The sequence below is a fragment of the Drosophila biarmipes genome, chromosome 3R (genome assembly GCF_025231255.1).
Source record: "Drosophila biarmipes strain raj3 chromosome 3R, RU_DBia_V1.1, whole genome shotgun sequence".
NCBI lineage: Eukaryota > Metazoa > Arthropoda > Insecta > Diptera > Drosophilidae > Drosophila > Drosophila biarmipes.
The window spans coordinates 17,489,857-17,503,406 of NC_066616.1; the positions used below are offsets into that span (position 1 = coordinate 17,489,857).

The 13,550-nt window shown below is 45.6% G+C and overlaps 5 protein-coding genes across 9 annotated transcripts; 1 reads left to right on the forward strand and 4 right to left on the reverse strand.

The window, feature by feature from the left end:
- Positions 1-49: 49 nt before the first annotated feature.
- Positions 50-5,389, reverse strand: LOC108032101 (Fanconi anemia group D2 protein). 3 transcript variants are annotated; one of them, XM_050888898.1, is made up of 15 exons: positions 5,229-5,389; positions 4,407-5,161; positions 4,203-4,344; positions 4,078-4,146; positions 3,831-4,021; positions 3,706-3,778; positions 3,464-3,633; positions 2,917-3,404; positions 2,661-2,859; positions 2,482-2,604; positions 1,382-2,409; positions 1,229-1,325; positions 1,101-1,180; positions 824-1,043; positions 50-767 (listed from the first exon to the last, which is right to left on the reverse strand). In XM_050888898.1, exons 1-15 carry the CDS (start codon positions 5,301-5,303, stop codon positions 95-97), a joined length of 4,383 nt encoding a protein of 1,460 aa, XP_050744855.1. In that variant the 5' UTR covers positions 5,304-5,389; the 3' UTR covers positions 50-94. The 3 variants fall into 3 exon arrangements, with proteins under 3 accessions (XP_050744855.1, XP_050744854.1, XP_016961419.1); XM_050888897.1 differs by having other exon boundaries at positions 1,101-1,325; positions 5,235-5,389; XM_017105930.3 differs by having other exon boundaries at positions 1,101-1,325.
- A 218-nt stretch (positions 5,390-5,607) lies between these two features.
- Positions 5,608-8,039, reverse strand: LOC108031968 (uncharacterized). The gene is made up of 5 exons (XM_017105760.2): positions 7,872-8,039; positions 6,796-6,956; positions 6,649-6,739; positions 6,469-6,587; positions 5,608-6,406 (listed from the first exon to the last, which is right to left on the reverse strand). Coding segments are annotated over exons 1-5 (510 nt in total). The 5' UTR covers positions 7,874-8,039; the 3' UTR covers positions 5,608-6,269.
- Positions 8,040-8,253: 214 nt separating this feature from the next.
- On the reverse strand, positions 8,254-10,984 carry LOC108031967 (G-box-binding factor). Of its 3 annotated transcripts, none has more exons than XM_017105758.3 (5): positions 10,722-10,982; positions 10,544-10,657; positions 10,268-10,485; positions 9,735-9,883; positions 8,254-8,573 (listed from the first exon to the last, which is right to left on the reverse strand). In XM_017105758.3, exons 1-5 carry the CDS (start codon positions 10,833-10,835, stop codon positions 8,380-8,382), a joined length of 789 nt encoding a protein of 262 aa, XP_016961247.1. In that variant the 5' UTR covers positions 10,836-10,982; the 3' UTR covers positions 8,254-8,379. The 3 variants fall into 3 exon arrangements, with proteins under 3 accessions (XP_016961247.1, XP_016961246.3, XP_016961245.3); XM_017105757.3 differs by lacking the exon at positions 8,254-8,573 and adding an exon at positions 8,712-9,524 and having other exon boundaries at positions 10,544-10,654; positions 10,722-10,984; XM_017105756.3 differs by lacking the exon at positions 8,254-8,573 and adding an exon at positions 8,712-9,524 and having other exon boundaries at positions 10,722-10,983.
- A 336-nt stretch (positions 10,985-11,320) lies between these two features.
- Positions 11,321-12,558, forward strand: LOC108032209 (40S ribosomal protein S20). Its single transcript, XM_017106069.3, has 4 exons — positions 11,321-11,444; positions 11,590-11,745; positions 11,970-12,059; positions 12,380-12,558. Exons 1-4 carry the CDS (start codon positions 11,442-11,444, stop codon positions 12,491-12,493), a joined length of 363 nt encoding a protein of 120 aa, XP_016961558.1. The 5' UTR covers positions 11,321-11,441; the 3' UTR covers positions 12,494-12,558.
- LOC108032208 (calmodulin-like protein 4) lies at positions 12,549-13,534 on the reverse strand. Its single transcript, XM_017106068.3, has 4 exons — positions 13,385-13,534; positions 13,215-13,245; positions 13,087-13,151; positions 12,549-13,022 (listed from the first exon to the last, which is right to left on the reverse strand). Exons 1-4 carry the CDS (start codon positions 13,385-13,387, stop codon positions 12,672-12,674), a joined length of 450 nt encoding a protein of 149 aa, XP_016961557.1. The 5' UTR covers positions 13,388-13,534; the 3' UTR covers positions 12,549-12,671.
- Positions 13,535-13,550: the final 16 nt, after the last annotated feature.

Genomic DNA, 13,550 nt, shown 5'->3' on the forward strand with positions numbered 1-13,550 from the left:
GATCGTCGTCTGCTCAATTCTAGGCTAAGCAAATGAAAACTGCCCAAACTTTGCTCAAAACAAAGGATTTATTTTAAATCTTCAAAGCATACATTTAGAAGCATTTGCTGCGGGAGGAGGACTTGCTCCGTCGGCTCCCATCACTCGGCCTTGTGCTCACGCTAGCTGTGGTCATTCCCATTACATCTCCCAGCACGGTTTCATCCACGCTGGTATCATCTGCAGGTATCTCCTCGTCGCTGTTCTCCCCGCCGGCAAACGAACTGGACGGCGTGATTATGGAATCTCCGTGAAGATCCCTGTTTATCATATTCCCCATGTGGAAAGCCGAGTGACAGTTGTTGGCAGCCAAGAGGGCTTTCACCCGGAAAACTAGCGTCTCAATCGTCTCTCGCAGACTGGGAATATAGCTGATGATGGCCGTAATTTTAATGGACTTGGAGTGGCAGCAAAGTTGGTGCAGGAACCGGGTCACCTTCTGGAGCTCGTGCAGAAATCTTGTTAGCCTTTCGGGGTCATCCCGAACAATGGACTCTAGTGCAGGCATGCCATGCTGAAGCAGCAGCTTCAGGAAAAGCAGCGAGTGCTTCAGAAACAGTCCAAAATTTCGGGGCTGCTCCACCTGCTGCACAATGATGAGCAGGCCATTTAGCAACTCCACTGTGGACTCCCAAAGGTTCAGTCTGCGGCTGTCCACGCTGACTTGGCCACTTAGGGAGTGTATTAGCACCTCGCACAGACCACGAAAGAGCAGGGGGAAATTGGCCCTACAAATAAACAGCATTAATAAAAATATGTTACTGGCTAAAGGAGTTTTTGCTACTTTTTAAAGTTTGGAAAGGAAGCCAGTGCTTTGTCCTTTGTGTTGAGGATACTGCATTGTTTGACCAGCTCGCTTAGCAGTTCTGTTTGACTTTCCGTAGTCGATTTCTTGAGGAATCCCTTGACCAGCTCGTCCAAATAGATATTACACTGGCCGCCTTTGTCCAGGCTGCCAGAGTAGTGGAACCACTTACGTCGCAACAGCTTGCCACATAGTAATCCTGAAAGATTAATACGATATAGCTGACTGAAATCCATACATGATTGTTGCTTCTTACGTAATTCCTCGTCTTGTTGAAACCTTGGTTGGCTGGCATCGTTTTGCGTACTTCCAACCTTTAGCAAGCTGCGCAGCAACCTGTGAAGGTGGACCGCTGTACTAAGAGTTAACACAGATTTCTCGTACTTTAAAAAGTATTGGAAAGTCAGGGTTGCCAGCTGGGGAACAGTTTGTTTCTCAAGTCTTTTCCACTGTGCCTTGGGCTGCAGTTTAAGCAAAGATTCTGCAAGTAAATGGGGATTATGTATTTGGGTTTCCAGTGAAATCTGAACAACTTACTGTGTAGCAACTCAGCCTGCGACTTATCTGTCCACTCGCTCCAGGCGAAGTACAAGGCGAACAGGCGAACGCACAGCCCAAAGCACGACTTAATATAATTAAACTGCTCCTTGAACAGATCCAGATTGCTGTACACATGATTGACATTCGTAAGCTCCTTGTCAATGGCTTCTGCCAGGGTGATTAGGTGGTTGTTCACCTCGTGCAGACAGGGAAGTAAATCACAAATGAAATCCTCTGGCTTCGTCAGGTGAGGCCTGAAGCTATCCGCATCCGACGAGTCCTGTTGACGTAGGACTGCTGCCTCCAGTTTTTGGACCATATCCTCCAGTAGAAAACGTAGCTCCAGCAAACCCAGATACTCGCCGACTTGCTCCTTCTCTAGCTGGTGATTCAGGACAAACTTCTGCTCGACCAACAGCATTATGATTTCCACTTCCATTGGTCTGTACCTTTCTCGCGGTCCATACATCTGCTCAAAGTCTATCTTTGTCTTGACGGTCTTGCAAGCTCCCACCTTGATCGTAAAGTCAACGATCGAAGTTTGGTTGCCAGTTAGGTCTGGTTCAGTTACAGTTGCATTGAACTTGGCGGCCGCTTTGGCTCCTACACGTTTCTGGTTCACCACCGAATGCTTGGCGTTGGTCAGGAATTGGTAAGGCGGGGCTACAAAGTCTGCGTGCGCTTTAGCCAGGAGCGGCTTAATCCTCTGCTCGATGCGTATCAATTCGCCGAGTCTTGAGAGCACCCGCCTCCTAGTGGCAGGATCGCGTTGCGATGCGAACGCACTGATCGACACCCGCATCCAATTGACGGTGTGAAAATAGATGCTCAGAACGTCCTTTTGCTGCTCCGCCTCAAAGTTGTCGAAGACGGCCAGATAGTTCTCATCCTCGAAGAATGAGGGCAAAACAATGGCACAGCCCAGCAAAGCATTTATGCCTTCTAGACTGTCTTGGTGGCGGTGCTTGTACAGCACTCTGACACAGTTGAACAAAGGCGCCAGCACATATATGGACTCGCAAGCTCTGTAAATGGAAATTATTGCAAAATAATATATTATTAATGTTATTAATATAGTAATTTATCAGAGAAATTACTTGGCTTTGGGCGATAAAACCAATTTTGATATATTTATGCCAATGTTGAGGACATCCGATTCGGTGTTGGCGTTTGTGTCGTCCAATTCATTAATGTTCATTTGATAGTCCAGTTTAATTCCCCTGGAAATCAAATCCAGTTAATAGAGTTTATAGTAAATTCGTTAATCATCACATACTTTATCGTCTCTTGTACATCTTCGGTGACAAAGCTTGCTTGAAAGCGGAAGGTCACAACGTCGCAGGCCCAGGCAATAAATCGGTAGTCCAAGTCACAGGCGGAAGTTCCTTCATTCCGCTGATTGAAAACCGTCGCCAGTTCTTCATAGAAGAGAGCTAAAGATTCTACGCTATTTCCAATCGAAGACTCCGTGCGGACTGCGGTACAGAAGATGTAAGTATACAGATTATAATAGAATGTTAATATGTAATTACTGATCAAGTTGGCGGCCATTTTGCCCCGCCCATCGGGCAAGGAATCCACGTTTTCCACGCTCCTTAGGGAATCATCATGCTCCGCCGCATCGTTCTCAATGCGAGCCATTGCATCGATGAGCTGCACACATCCAATTATGCCCTGCTTCTTTATATTGTCAGTGGAGTTGATCAGCTGCTTCTTCACCACCATATCGACTTGCTCTTGGAGCTGAAGGCAGGCCGACAGCTTGGGATCCGGAAAGGCCACGTGGCACAGCAGGTCCATGGCCACGCGAGTTTGTGTAAGGGTCAGATCACTGATCCTATCCAACATCGGGATGAGCAGAGTAGCACAATTCTGGACATCCTTAGCGCTCTTGCGCTGCAGCTCGCGCAGCAACTCCAGTGCCATTGTCGTCAGGTGGGGCGAGGATTTGTCACAGGTGAGTTCCAGCAATTTCTTTAGAATATTTTTCTGTATTGAGTTGAAAATCTTAAAAAGAATGCTGAAAGAAACAAAGTAATTAATTAAGAAATTATTTGATTATTTTAGCTGTAAGTGCACCTGTACGAAGACTTGGCAAAATCTGACACAGTGCGATTTTTTTCGCGCATAAAGTCGTGCAGGATGTTCATCAGTGTGCTTATATGCTGCTCGAGGATGTGTCTGTAGTGCAGTTTTACCTCCTCCAAAATCATCACGGTAATATGCTCCAGTTTAATGCGGCGACGAAGCTGTTGAAATAATTATTTTGCAGTTATTAAGAATATTTAGTTACCTTTTTAATAGTTTTATTAAACACTTACAATGTTTTCTATATACAAGGAATTATCTTCATTAACGTGTATTAATAAAAGCAGAACAATCAGATCAAAGGAACTAAAAAAACACTGAATATTAAAATGCTTTATAATTGATTTCTCAGACTTACGTAAACTCCTCTGCAGACAAACTAGCAGATGACCTTTGGAAGGCCTGATAAAATCTTTTAGATCGTATTAAGCCGAGTTCTAGAAAGCCAAACAGCTCAAGCTGAGACTTTTTATTTTCGTTCGTGGCCGATTTGCCGTCGCTTTGAGCTGTGTGACGTGAGTTGAAAATTTCCCGCAGGCTGCTTATTAACTGAAAGTGGAGCGATGCTAAGCAGGATAAATCTGGAAAAGGGTAAATAATCTTACATCGCGCACACTGTCATCTGTGTCCATTTTCAAAATATTAAGCAGCAATCTGATGAGATGGGGCAAGGTCTACAGTAAAGGTAGTTTTAACAAAGTAAAGAAAACTGTTATGAGTATATAGTTACCGTATCGGGACAGTGGCCACTTGTGGCAAACTCCAAAATCCGCAGTCTTAGCTTGGCCTGCGTTCTGTCTGACAGCGATAAATTGCTCAGGGTTTGCACTGTGGTCATGTGAAAGAGCTCTTCGGTACTAGAATAGTTGATGCTGCAACAAAACTTTAGACTTTAACACTCTGAAGGCGATGGTACATCATGGCCTTTACTTACTTGAGTAATTCAACAAACTCATCGTGCATACTGGCATCCAGTATCACCTCGGCATTGGCTATGATGTCCAGCTTGGCCGATTCCGTAGCTCTATTAAAGATGCCCTCGATGCGGCCGTAGATCTCCACCTTGTGCGAAGCGGTCAAGTAGCGGAGTTGGGTCAGCATCAAGGGCAAAAGGGGCATTGACATGGCTGCCCGGCCTGAGAGGACGCGATCCGCGGTGGCCACCTCCTCGATCTTGTTTAGCAGCACCTCCACGCAGGAATCCCGCATGAAGTCGATCATCAGGAAGTTCATGAACATGCTGTTCTGCGACTGGTAGATCTGCTCCTCGCCAGCGGCGTCCACGGTGCACCCTGTTAGAAGCTTCTGCACCAGCTTGGAACTGGGAGACATGGCTGCATTCAGGCCCGACTTGAAGGTCTCCATCTTATCGGTGTACGACGAGGCACTCGTGAAGATGTCCCGCAGCTTGGAGACTATGGAGACATGATCGCAGGACAGAACAAGGCTGTCGCCCTGGTCCAACTGGACGCCGGCTCGGATCAGGACCAGTTCAAAGAAGTTGTTGGGCTGCCGCGAGAGGGTGGCGATGTTCCGACTGGAGGATTGAGTGCGGCCCAGAGTGGCGGCCAGGATCGCACTGTGCTGCGACAGGAAGCGCTGCGTGTGCTCCTGTGAGGCGGGTATGTTCTCCTCGCTCTCGGCGGACGTAGACTCCACGGAAACATTCGTGGTCGTCTCTGCCAGGCGCTGCAATAAACATTTTGAACAGATTAGTTTGGAGTCCCCTCTTGGAAGTCCCAAAATATGCACTTGCAGGCACTTTCATGGTCGTATTCTCATCGATCCTGTTTAGAGGTTTCTGCGTACGTTTCTTAAACCTCTTATACATGGTTAACAATAAACTTAACACGCAAAAATCACCCAAAACAAACGAAATTAAAACAAAACAAATTCCTGGCGCGTTAACTAGTATAGCAGCGTTGTTATCGATGTTATCGATTCCACGTGGTTGATGTACTTGCTAGCTCTGGTAAGTGAAACGGATAGCTATCGACAATAAGAAATCGATAACAAATATAACGATTTTTTTCAAAATATATACATTTTAAAGGCTTTTTGAAAGAGGTAACTGATTTTGAGAAGCCAATATTTAGCGACTTCGAGAATTCCCACTTAAAATAAATATAACACACTTTATGGAAATTCAAATTTTATTCAAACATACTCTACATAATGCGTACAAAACTATTATTGTTATTCTATATGTATATAACTTTTAATCATATGTGGATGAGTATAAAATGTTCAACTATGCGTTTGCTTAACTTTAGGATCGACCCGGAAGCATGTTCCATAAATTGCTATTCGTATTCGTATATATGTATAATGGAAAAGTCCAACGTAACACTAAATAAAATGATTTAGAACTTATTTGTAAATTTAAAGCCTTTCGATTTGAATTGTTTAACTTGGGTGCTAACTCTGATAATTTTGAATAGTTCCTAATATCGATTTTCAACTCTTAAAGTGCAAGAACTCTAGTGTGCTATACATTTTGAAATGTATATAAATATATGGTTTATAAAAAGGAAGTACAACATATGTCTTGAAGTGATTATGCCTGAAATTGACTTATTCCGGGACTTCCGCGTCCCTTTCGTACCTAGTTCATAGAAAATCACTAATTTGGCGTTGATTTCAGTATTGCTATTGAGTATATAATGATGAACTTGATGCCATTGCTATCACACCAATGCAGTCCAAAGCGGAAAATTTGCGATTCCTTCACAATACTGTGCTGCTGGAAACGAGCGGGGTTTCCTGCCCTTCCTTTTCACTTTTCTCAGACGTCAAATTATTGTTTTTTCGCCCGTCGCCTCTTGAAGCCCGTCATCTGCTTGAGAAGCTGCGAGTTTTCGTCATCCAGATCCATGTTTGGCTCCCAGAGCCGCAGTCGTTTGGGTATGTAGATGAGGCCCAGTAGAGTTATGGCTGCATAAAGGGATAGTTATTAGAAAGTTAAATAATATTATATATAAAACCATAGAACTCACAGTTTAGCACGCAAGGGAAGATCACGTAAAAGTTGATGGTGCTGGAGCGAAAGTAGAGAGCCTCGGTGGCGTAGAAGACCATGGTTAGGGCCAAGGAGCAGCCGCCCATGCTCACAACCCTTTTATAAGCATACATATTTATTAATACCAACTAATCTTAACCTGGTTAGGATCTCTTACGGTCTGTAGTGGATGTAGAGGGTGCAGTGGACCAGAGCGATGGCCTTGAGCAGGCAGTACATTCCGATAATGCGTGATATGGTGTAGTCACCTGTTAAAATAACCACGTTATGTGATTCCAGATATAGTTCCTGTTCAGGTACTCACCCTCTATGAACTGGGTGTCACTGTGGTCGCCGAGGAAGCTGCGTCTTTCTATATAGCTACGGAACGCTGTGCCCAGGTCCATGAAGGCGACAAATGCTATCCATCCCCGGAATGCATAAAGAAGGCGCTCGCGGGGTCGTCCTCCGGACTGCATGGCAGCCCTAGGGATCGTTAAAAATAAATAAAAATGATTTATAATGTTATTAGACAATAAAACCCTACAATGATTAGTTATCTCATTATTTAGGACAACCAAAAAATGCTATTATTATCTTTAAACATATCATAGCATTTTAAATTGCTTATAACATTTATTTTTAAAAAAAAAAGGTGTTTCATAATACATAATTATTATTATTCGATTTGTTCACCTTATGAAATTTTTATTCTTATTAAATCTAGCAACATATTATAACCCCATCTTCTTGATCTAGTTATGGCCAGAGATTTATAATGAAAATTGAATAGCCCACTTTATAATATTGTTAATAATGTCGTTATATTTTTAGGATCAAGGTGATACCTTTACTATAATATATAATTTTTGTTCTCAAAAAATTAGCCAACACAGTCCCAAATGAGGGTTTTGGCGATATGGTGTTAGAAACAGTCCATTTGGGCATTACAATCCCATTAGAATCAACGTCCCATTGTTGCGTGTGCATAATGAGGAGCCTTATTTAAGAGGCTTCCGCAAAAACTGGAACTCCAAGTGAGCCGCCGAGTAATGGCATGCCCAGCCGGCTTATCTCCCCCGAGAATCGAATGGCACTCAGAAGTACAACCAGTCGCCGTACCACCCACCACCCACCCCAATCCACGAGGCTGGGCAAAATCGATATTATGGCACACTATGCTGGGCTATTTGTGCAATGCAAATATTTGTGCAGAGCGTAATTCCCGTCTGCACGCGACCACGTGGACCGGATTCCGCCAATTGGAGCCCTCCACCCGGGCGGATTGTTTATTTTCAATCAACATCAACGGCCGGGGACCGGCAGCAGGCGATCCATAATTGTGCCCCTGCACTCCGTATGTGTGTATTTATTTTCGACCACTCCACTTTATTAGCTTACATTTTGCAGCGATTTCGGGTTTACTAGGCAGCCCCGTATTCCGTCACACCCGGCGTATGCGTAATACTCGGACGGGGCACTGGCACTCTGTAATCCCACGAAACCTCCTTGTGCTGCAGCGGTTGTTTGTTTTACTTCCCGATTTCACCTATCAACGCGACCGATTTTCGTACCGCCGCCTGCAACGCCTCGCCATCCACTGAAATTCCTCAATGGGAAGACTTTTGTGCGAGGGCAAGCAGCTTTTATGCTTTTCAGAGCTTTGGTTCTGGGTTCTCCGGGTTCGTATCCCGGATACCTGCAGAAAAACGTTCTAGTAATCAGTATTAAATTCAAAATAGAATATAATTTACCTTCGCCGACCCATAAGTAGTTGTTATAGTTGCATTTTCAGCATCGTTTTATTAAGCAAAGTACAAAAATTTGGAAAGTATCGTAGTATTTAGCAAATGTGTAAAAAGATCAACAATTTGTCAAGTTCTATGGCTCTCTGGGGCTGAGGACGGGTCTACTCCTTGCCAATATTCGCCTCAGTCTTGCGGTACTCGGCCCAGTCCACGAATCCATCGTTGTCCAGATCCATGGACTTCAGAACATAGTCGATGGTCTCCTCCAGGGCCTTGTCCGTGTAAACCGAGCCGGACTTGTGCTCCTCCGGCTGCTCGGCCTGACCTTCGGCCGGCTTCTGGCCACTATCTTTGACTAGAAAGGTAATGTGAGGCGTTACAATCTTTTAGGGCTCACTGGAGCAGGGTTAAGCGATTAACTAAGCTCACCCGAAACCACTAATTACTTTCTTTTCTACGTGACTACTTGATAGAGGGATTAGATGTGGTCGGCTGTGATTTGGAGTTGACTTTATTCGCTAATTCGGCTTTACTTACAAAGAGTTGCATGCGTCTATATATTAGGTTTCAGTTAAAAAGATTTCCACATAGACGGGGTGTTCTTCGTTTTTTTGTTGCATAGTTTTCGCTTCTTCTTTTTTTGTACAAAACAAACTTTTACACAATCAGTCTGTTTTTTGCTGCTCTAGAGATGCGCTTAAAAATTAGTTCATATCGAAAAGTAACTAAAAGTATGACAATGGAAAACAAAACGAAACAAGGCGGCTGGAATTGCACAAACCACTTGAGAGATTCGTGATCATTATTCGAAAGTGGGAATCTTTTTGCAAAAAGTTCTCAGAAGGACGATAAGTTTGTTCAGTAAAGCTGACCGATGGGAATGCTTGCAGCATGTTAAGTAGATTTTTTACGAAATTATCTAAAGTGCGCTAAAACCGTCGACGTGGTCGACGTAATTTCAGGATGTTTTTTGGGCAGAAAACAGGAGTATGTGTAGCACGCCACAGAACACGGGACGAGGACATGGGTGTGTAAGCAAACTGAACGGAGCTGGGTGACTACTAATGAACCGGCTGCTGCTGCTGCTGCTGTGGGTCTTGCGGCTGTTGCTGTTGCTGCTGCTGCTGCTGCTTCTCGGCCGCCTTCTGCTGCGCCTTGATGAACTCCGGGTAGTCAATGTAGCCGTCGCGCGAGGTGTCGTCCATCTGCAGGATGGGATCGATGAGGGCCACCAGCTCCTCGTCGGAGAAGACCTTTTCCTCCACGTGCGGCTTCTCGCCGTTCGGCTGCTCCTTGCTGCCTTGCTCTGTGTGGCAATGAGTTGTTATGGCGGATGCGAGATGGATTAGCATGAGATTGGAGCATGACCACAACCACAACCGGAAACAGCCCAGTTTGTTAACGCATATGCAAAGAGGGTAGAACGGAAAAGTGGGTCAAACAAAACGAAAAACAAAAACCACAGTGGCAAATCTAACCATCCAGCCAGATAATGAAGTATTGGTGGTTGTCTTACCGTGCCAGTGGATCAGCGACTTGATCAGCTCGCAGCCGTCCAGCTTGTTGTTGTTGTCCGAGTCGTGCATCTTGAAATAGTGGAACTGCAGCTCGGCCTCGGACATCTTGCTCGTGTCGATGGGCACCTGCATGTGCTCCTGGATGTGACTGAAAGGAAGAGTTAAAGGGAAAGTCAATATAAGTAATTGTTACTGCAAAACTACTTAAAAAGTCCGAAAACGTTGCATAAATGCGATGTTAATACATCATTTAAGTCTGTTTAACCAGCAAACCTTATAAAAATGTTTAAAATACTGATGAGGGAAATACACTTGACACCACATTGACTTTATAAGTAGGTCAGTTTGGTTAATTTATGGACATCTTCCCTCGTAGTAGCAAAGCTACGCCTTAAATAGAGGTACAGCTAAACACCTCCCATCACCTTCAGCTAAATAGGTGCCATTTAGGGTTAATTTATGACTGCTACCGCAAAGCTCCCTTGATGAATGGTGATTGCCAGTGGCAAAGATAAGATAGGCGGCCACTTACGCGCGCTCCTGCTGGATGTTGCCAGTGTTCAGGACCTGCTGAGGCTGGCCATGGTGGTGGCCTCCCGCCTGCTGGTGGTGGCCCTGCTGCGGCTGCTGCTGATGCACCTGTTGCGGCGGAGGTTGCTGGTGGATCTGCTGCTGCTGCTGTTGCTGCTGCACAGGAACTTGCTGGTACTGGACTGGAGCCTGCTGCTGCACGGGCACGGGCTCATATTGCTGGGTTGCAAAGATTACGGATAAGTTATCTGAAAAGGGTATTACGTTTGCCACTCACATATTGCTGGGGAGGCACGCCAGGCGCCGAGGGAACCTGTTGCTGGTACACCGGCTGGTGGAGCTGCGGCGGCGGCGGAGGGTGATGCTGCGGCACCTGCTGGGGCACCTGCTGCTGCAATTTGAGTGGGTTGATTAGACCTGTGCGGGGGAAGGGGCTAACCCAGTTTGGAGCTCACATAGTGCTGAGGATTCACGCCGGGAGCGACGCGCTGACCACTCGCCAGGCCAGTCAGCAGGAGTAGGGGCAGCAGCAGCTGAGCTGCCGGCAACTCGGCGACGCGCATCTGCATGGAAGTGCTGGATTCTGGCGGGGATCGGATCGGATCGGCTCGGGATCGGTATCGGTTCTGGTGGCTCTGTAATCACCACGTCGCAAAGACAAAACACACACGTACACAAATCGCTGCTTCTTCGCCGCTGGCCATTCGCGGCGGGCGACAGCTGTTGCACAGGTAACTGCGGCCATTCGCCACGGGGCACGTTCAGCCAAACAGTCACACTGCCCTGGTGGTTGGTGTCCCCGCTATGTCTGTATCAGGGGGACTCCTATTTCTGTAAATAGTTTTAAAACTATTTTATAATCAAATATGCAGCATAAGTCCGCATTTTTTATGAAATCAATTTGTTGTTTTCTAGAACTAAATTATTATAAAGCTGGCATAAACAAAAGCAATGTTTAAACAAAATATATATAAAAGTGTATGCGGCATCCTCTATGAAAGGTATTTAAATGGTATTTCTTTTTGTCGAGGATGGTATTTTTTTTTGCTGTGTGACCGTCGCACTGCCCATCCTCCTCTTTCTCGTTCTCTTCGTTTTCAACCAGCAACTCGACTGGTTCAGCGCTGCTCAAAGTAAAAAGATTTGAATACCTCGACCAGGGAAATTGCTAAATAATGGTAAGAAAGAAGTTACCAAAGCAAATGCCACTACTGTCAGTAGTTAGCCACGGATAAATCCGCGTAATTCCTACGAAAACCTCATCCACGTGTGGCGGCCACTCAACCTAACCCCACTTAACCCATGTTTCCCGCACATCCACAGGCTGCTGCACCCAAGGATATTGAGAAGCCCCATGGCGGCGATTCTGCCTCTGTGCACCGCATCCGCATCACCCTGACCTCCAGGAACGTGCGCTCGCTGGAGAACGTGTGCCGCGACCTGATCAACGGTGCCAAGAACCAGAACCTGCGCGTCAAGGTGAGGAGCCCGCATCCTAAAGGATCCATTTTGCATTTACCTGGAGGCTTTGCGTCCACCCAGACGCTTGGCCTAGTCATCAATAAATGCCAGAGGAAAGGCCTGAGTCGGACATTATTCCCGCGCTTATTGCTCGAGCGCGGGAATATCACATGGCTCAGGCTACAGTACTTTCTATATCCCATAAGACTCCGTTCTAACTCTTGTATTTTTCACTCTTCCAGGGCCCCGTGCGCATGCCGACCAAGACCCTGCGCATCACCACCCGTAAGACTCCTTGTGGTGAGGGTTCCAAGACCTGGGATCGCTTCCAGGTGGGTTTAACTACATAGCATACGGATTTTCCAAGTCCAATGGACAGATCTGATATCGTGGTTGGGCTTCTATCAGTCCCTCTACAGTATCTTTACGATTTGCCCAGAGAAAACGTGTTCTCATAGTCCACTTTGTTGGTATTTCCTCACAATTTGGCTCTCCGAATTCGACAAAAGTTATTATTAGTGATGCATCTTGTACGGTTTGACATTCCACCAATTTTCCACAGTATCTGTATGATCTGCCCAGAAAAATGATGCATCACTTTAACTATACTTAATTTCAAGTTGTGACTTATATTCCTAATTATCCTTTTCAGATGAGAATCCACAAGCGCATCATCGACTTGCACTCGCCCTCCGAGATCGTCAAGAAGATCACCTCGATCAACATCGAGCCCGGCGTAGAAGTTGAGGTCACCATCGCCAACTAAGCACATGCCCTTTTTTACACCTCGAAAAGTTTGGCGTACAAATAAAACCAAGAACTTTTCCCAAACACAGAGTTGGCCAGCTTTATTGTGCGAAGTTCTTGTGGGGAACTACTTTACTGGAATGTATTAGTATAGTATGTTATAGTAATGGAATGCTTTCTATTGCCTGGGCAGTCGTCTAATAGTAGTCTGGAACTGGGGCGCAGGCAATCTTCACAAAGTCGGCATACCGCACCGTGCTGTTGTTGTTCACATTGGCCTCCCGGAAGATGTTGTCCACCTCGCGCATGGACAGACCCTCGCCCCAGTTCTGGAGGAGATTGCGCAGCTGGCGGGCAGAGATGGTGCCCTTGTTCTGCGGATCGGCTGCCTTGAAGGCGGCGATCACCTCGTCCGGCAAACTCTCCACCTTGGAGTGCTGGTGCATGATGTCCAGGAAGTCGGCGAAGCTCATTTTTCCGTTCTTCTGCTTCAGGTAGGAAACCAGTTCTTGGATGGTCGGCGAGAGACCCAGCGAACGCATGATGACCTGGGGAATGACGAAATTTCCACCATCAGTATGTGGCTTATTTCTGGGGTGAGAGCGCACTTACAGTCAGTTCGTCCAAGTTGTTGATTTGGCCCGAACGGGCGAACAGATAAAAACATTCACGGAACTCTGGGGTTAAAGATAAGAAATGTTTTCAGAATGAAGTCATCAATGAGTAGTAGCAATATTCACCATCAATATCCTGTTCCTTGAAGTAACGAGCCTGGAAAAGAAGTTATATGATATAGAAAGTTGCATAAATACAAAATGGTTAATGGGGGCAGTCAAGTGGAAAGTGCAGTTGTGAAAAAAGAAAGCCTTTCCCTCTTTGATGGTGCAGCCTTAAATGATGTATAGCTCACCATAACGAAGGACCTTTTATTGCACTTGCACTTAACAGAAAACAATAAATAAATAAAGTAAACAAGGTAATAAATAAATTAAACGAAACGTAGAAATCAAACAGGTAGCAATCAGTGTGACCAGAAGTCAGTGTGACCCTTTTACATACAAATGAAAAGCCATAAT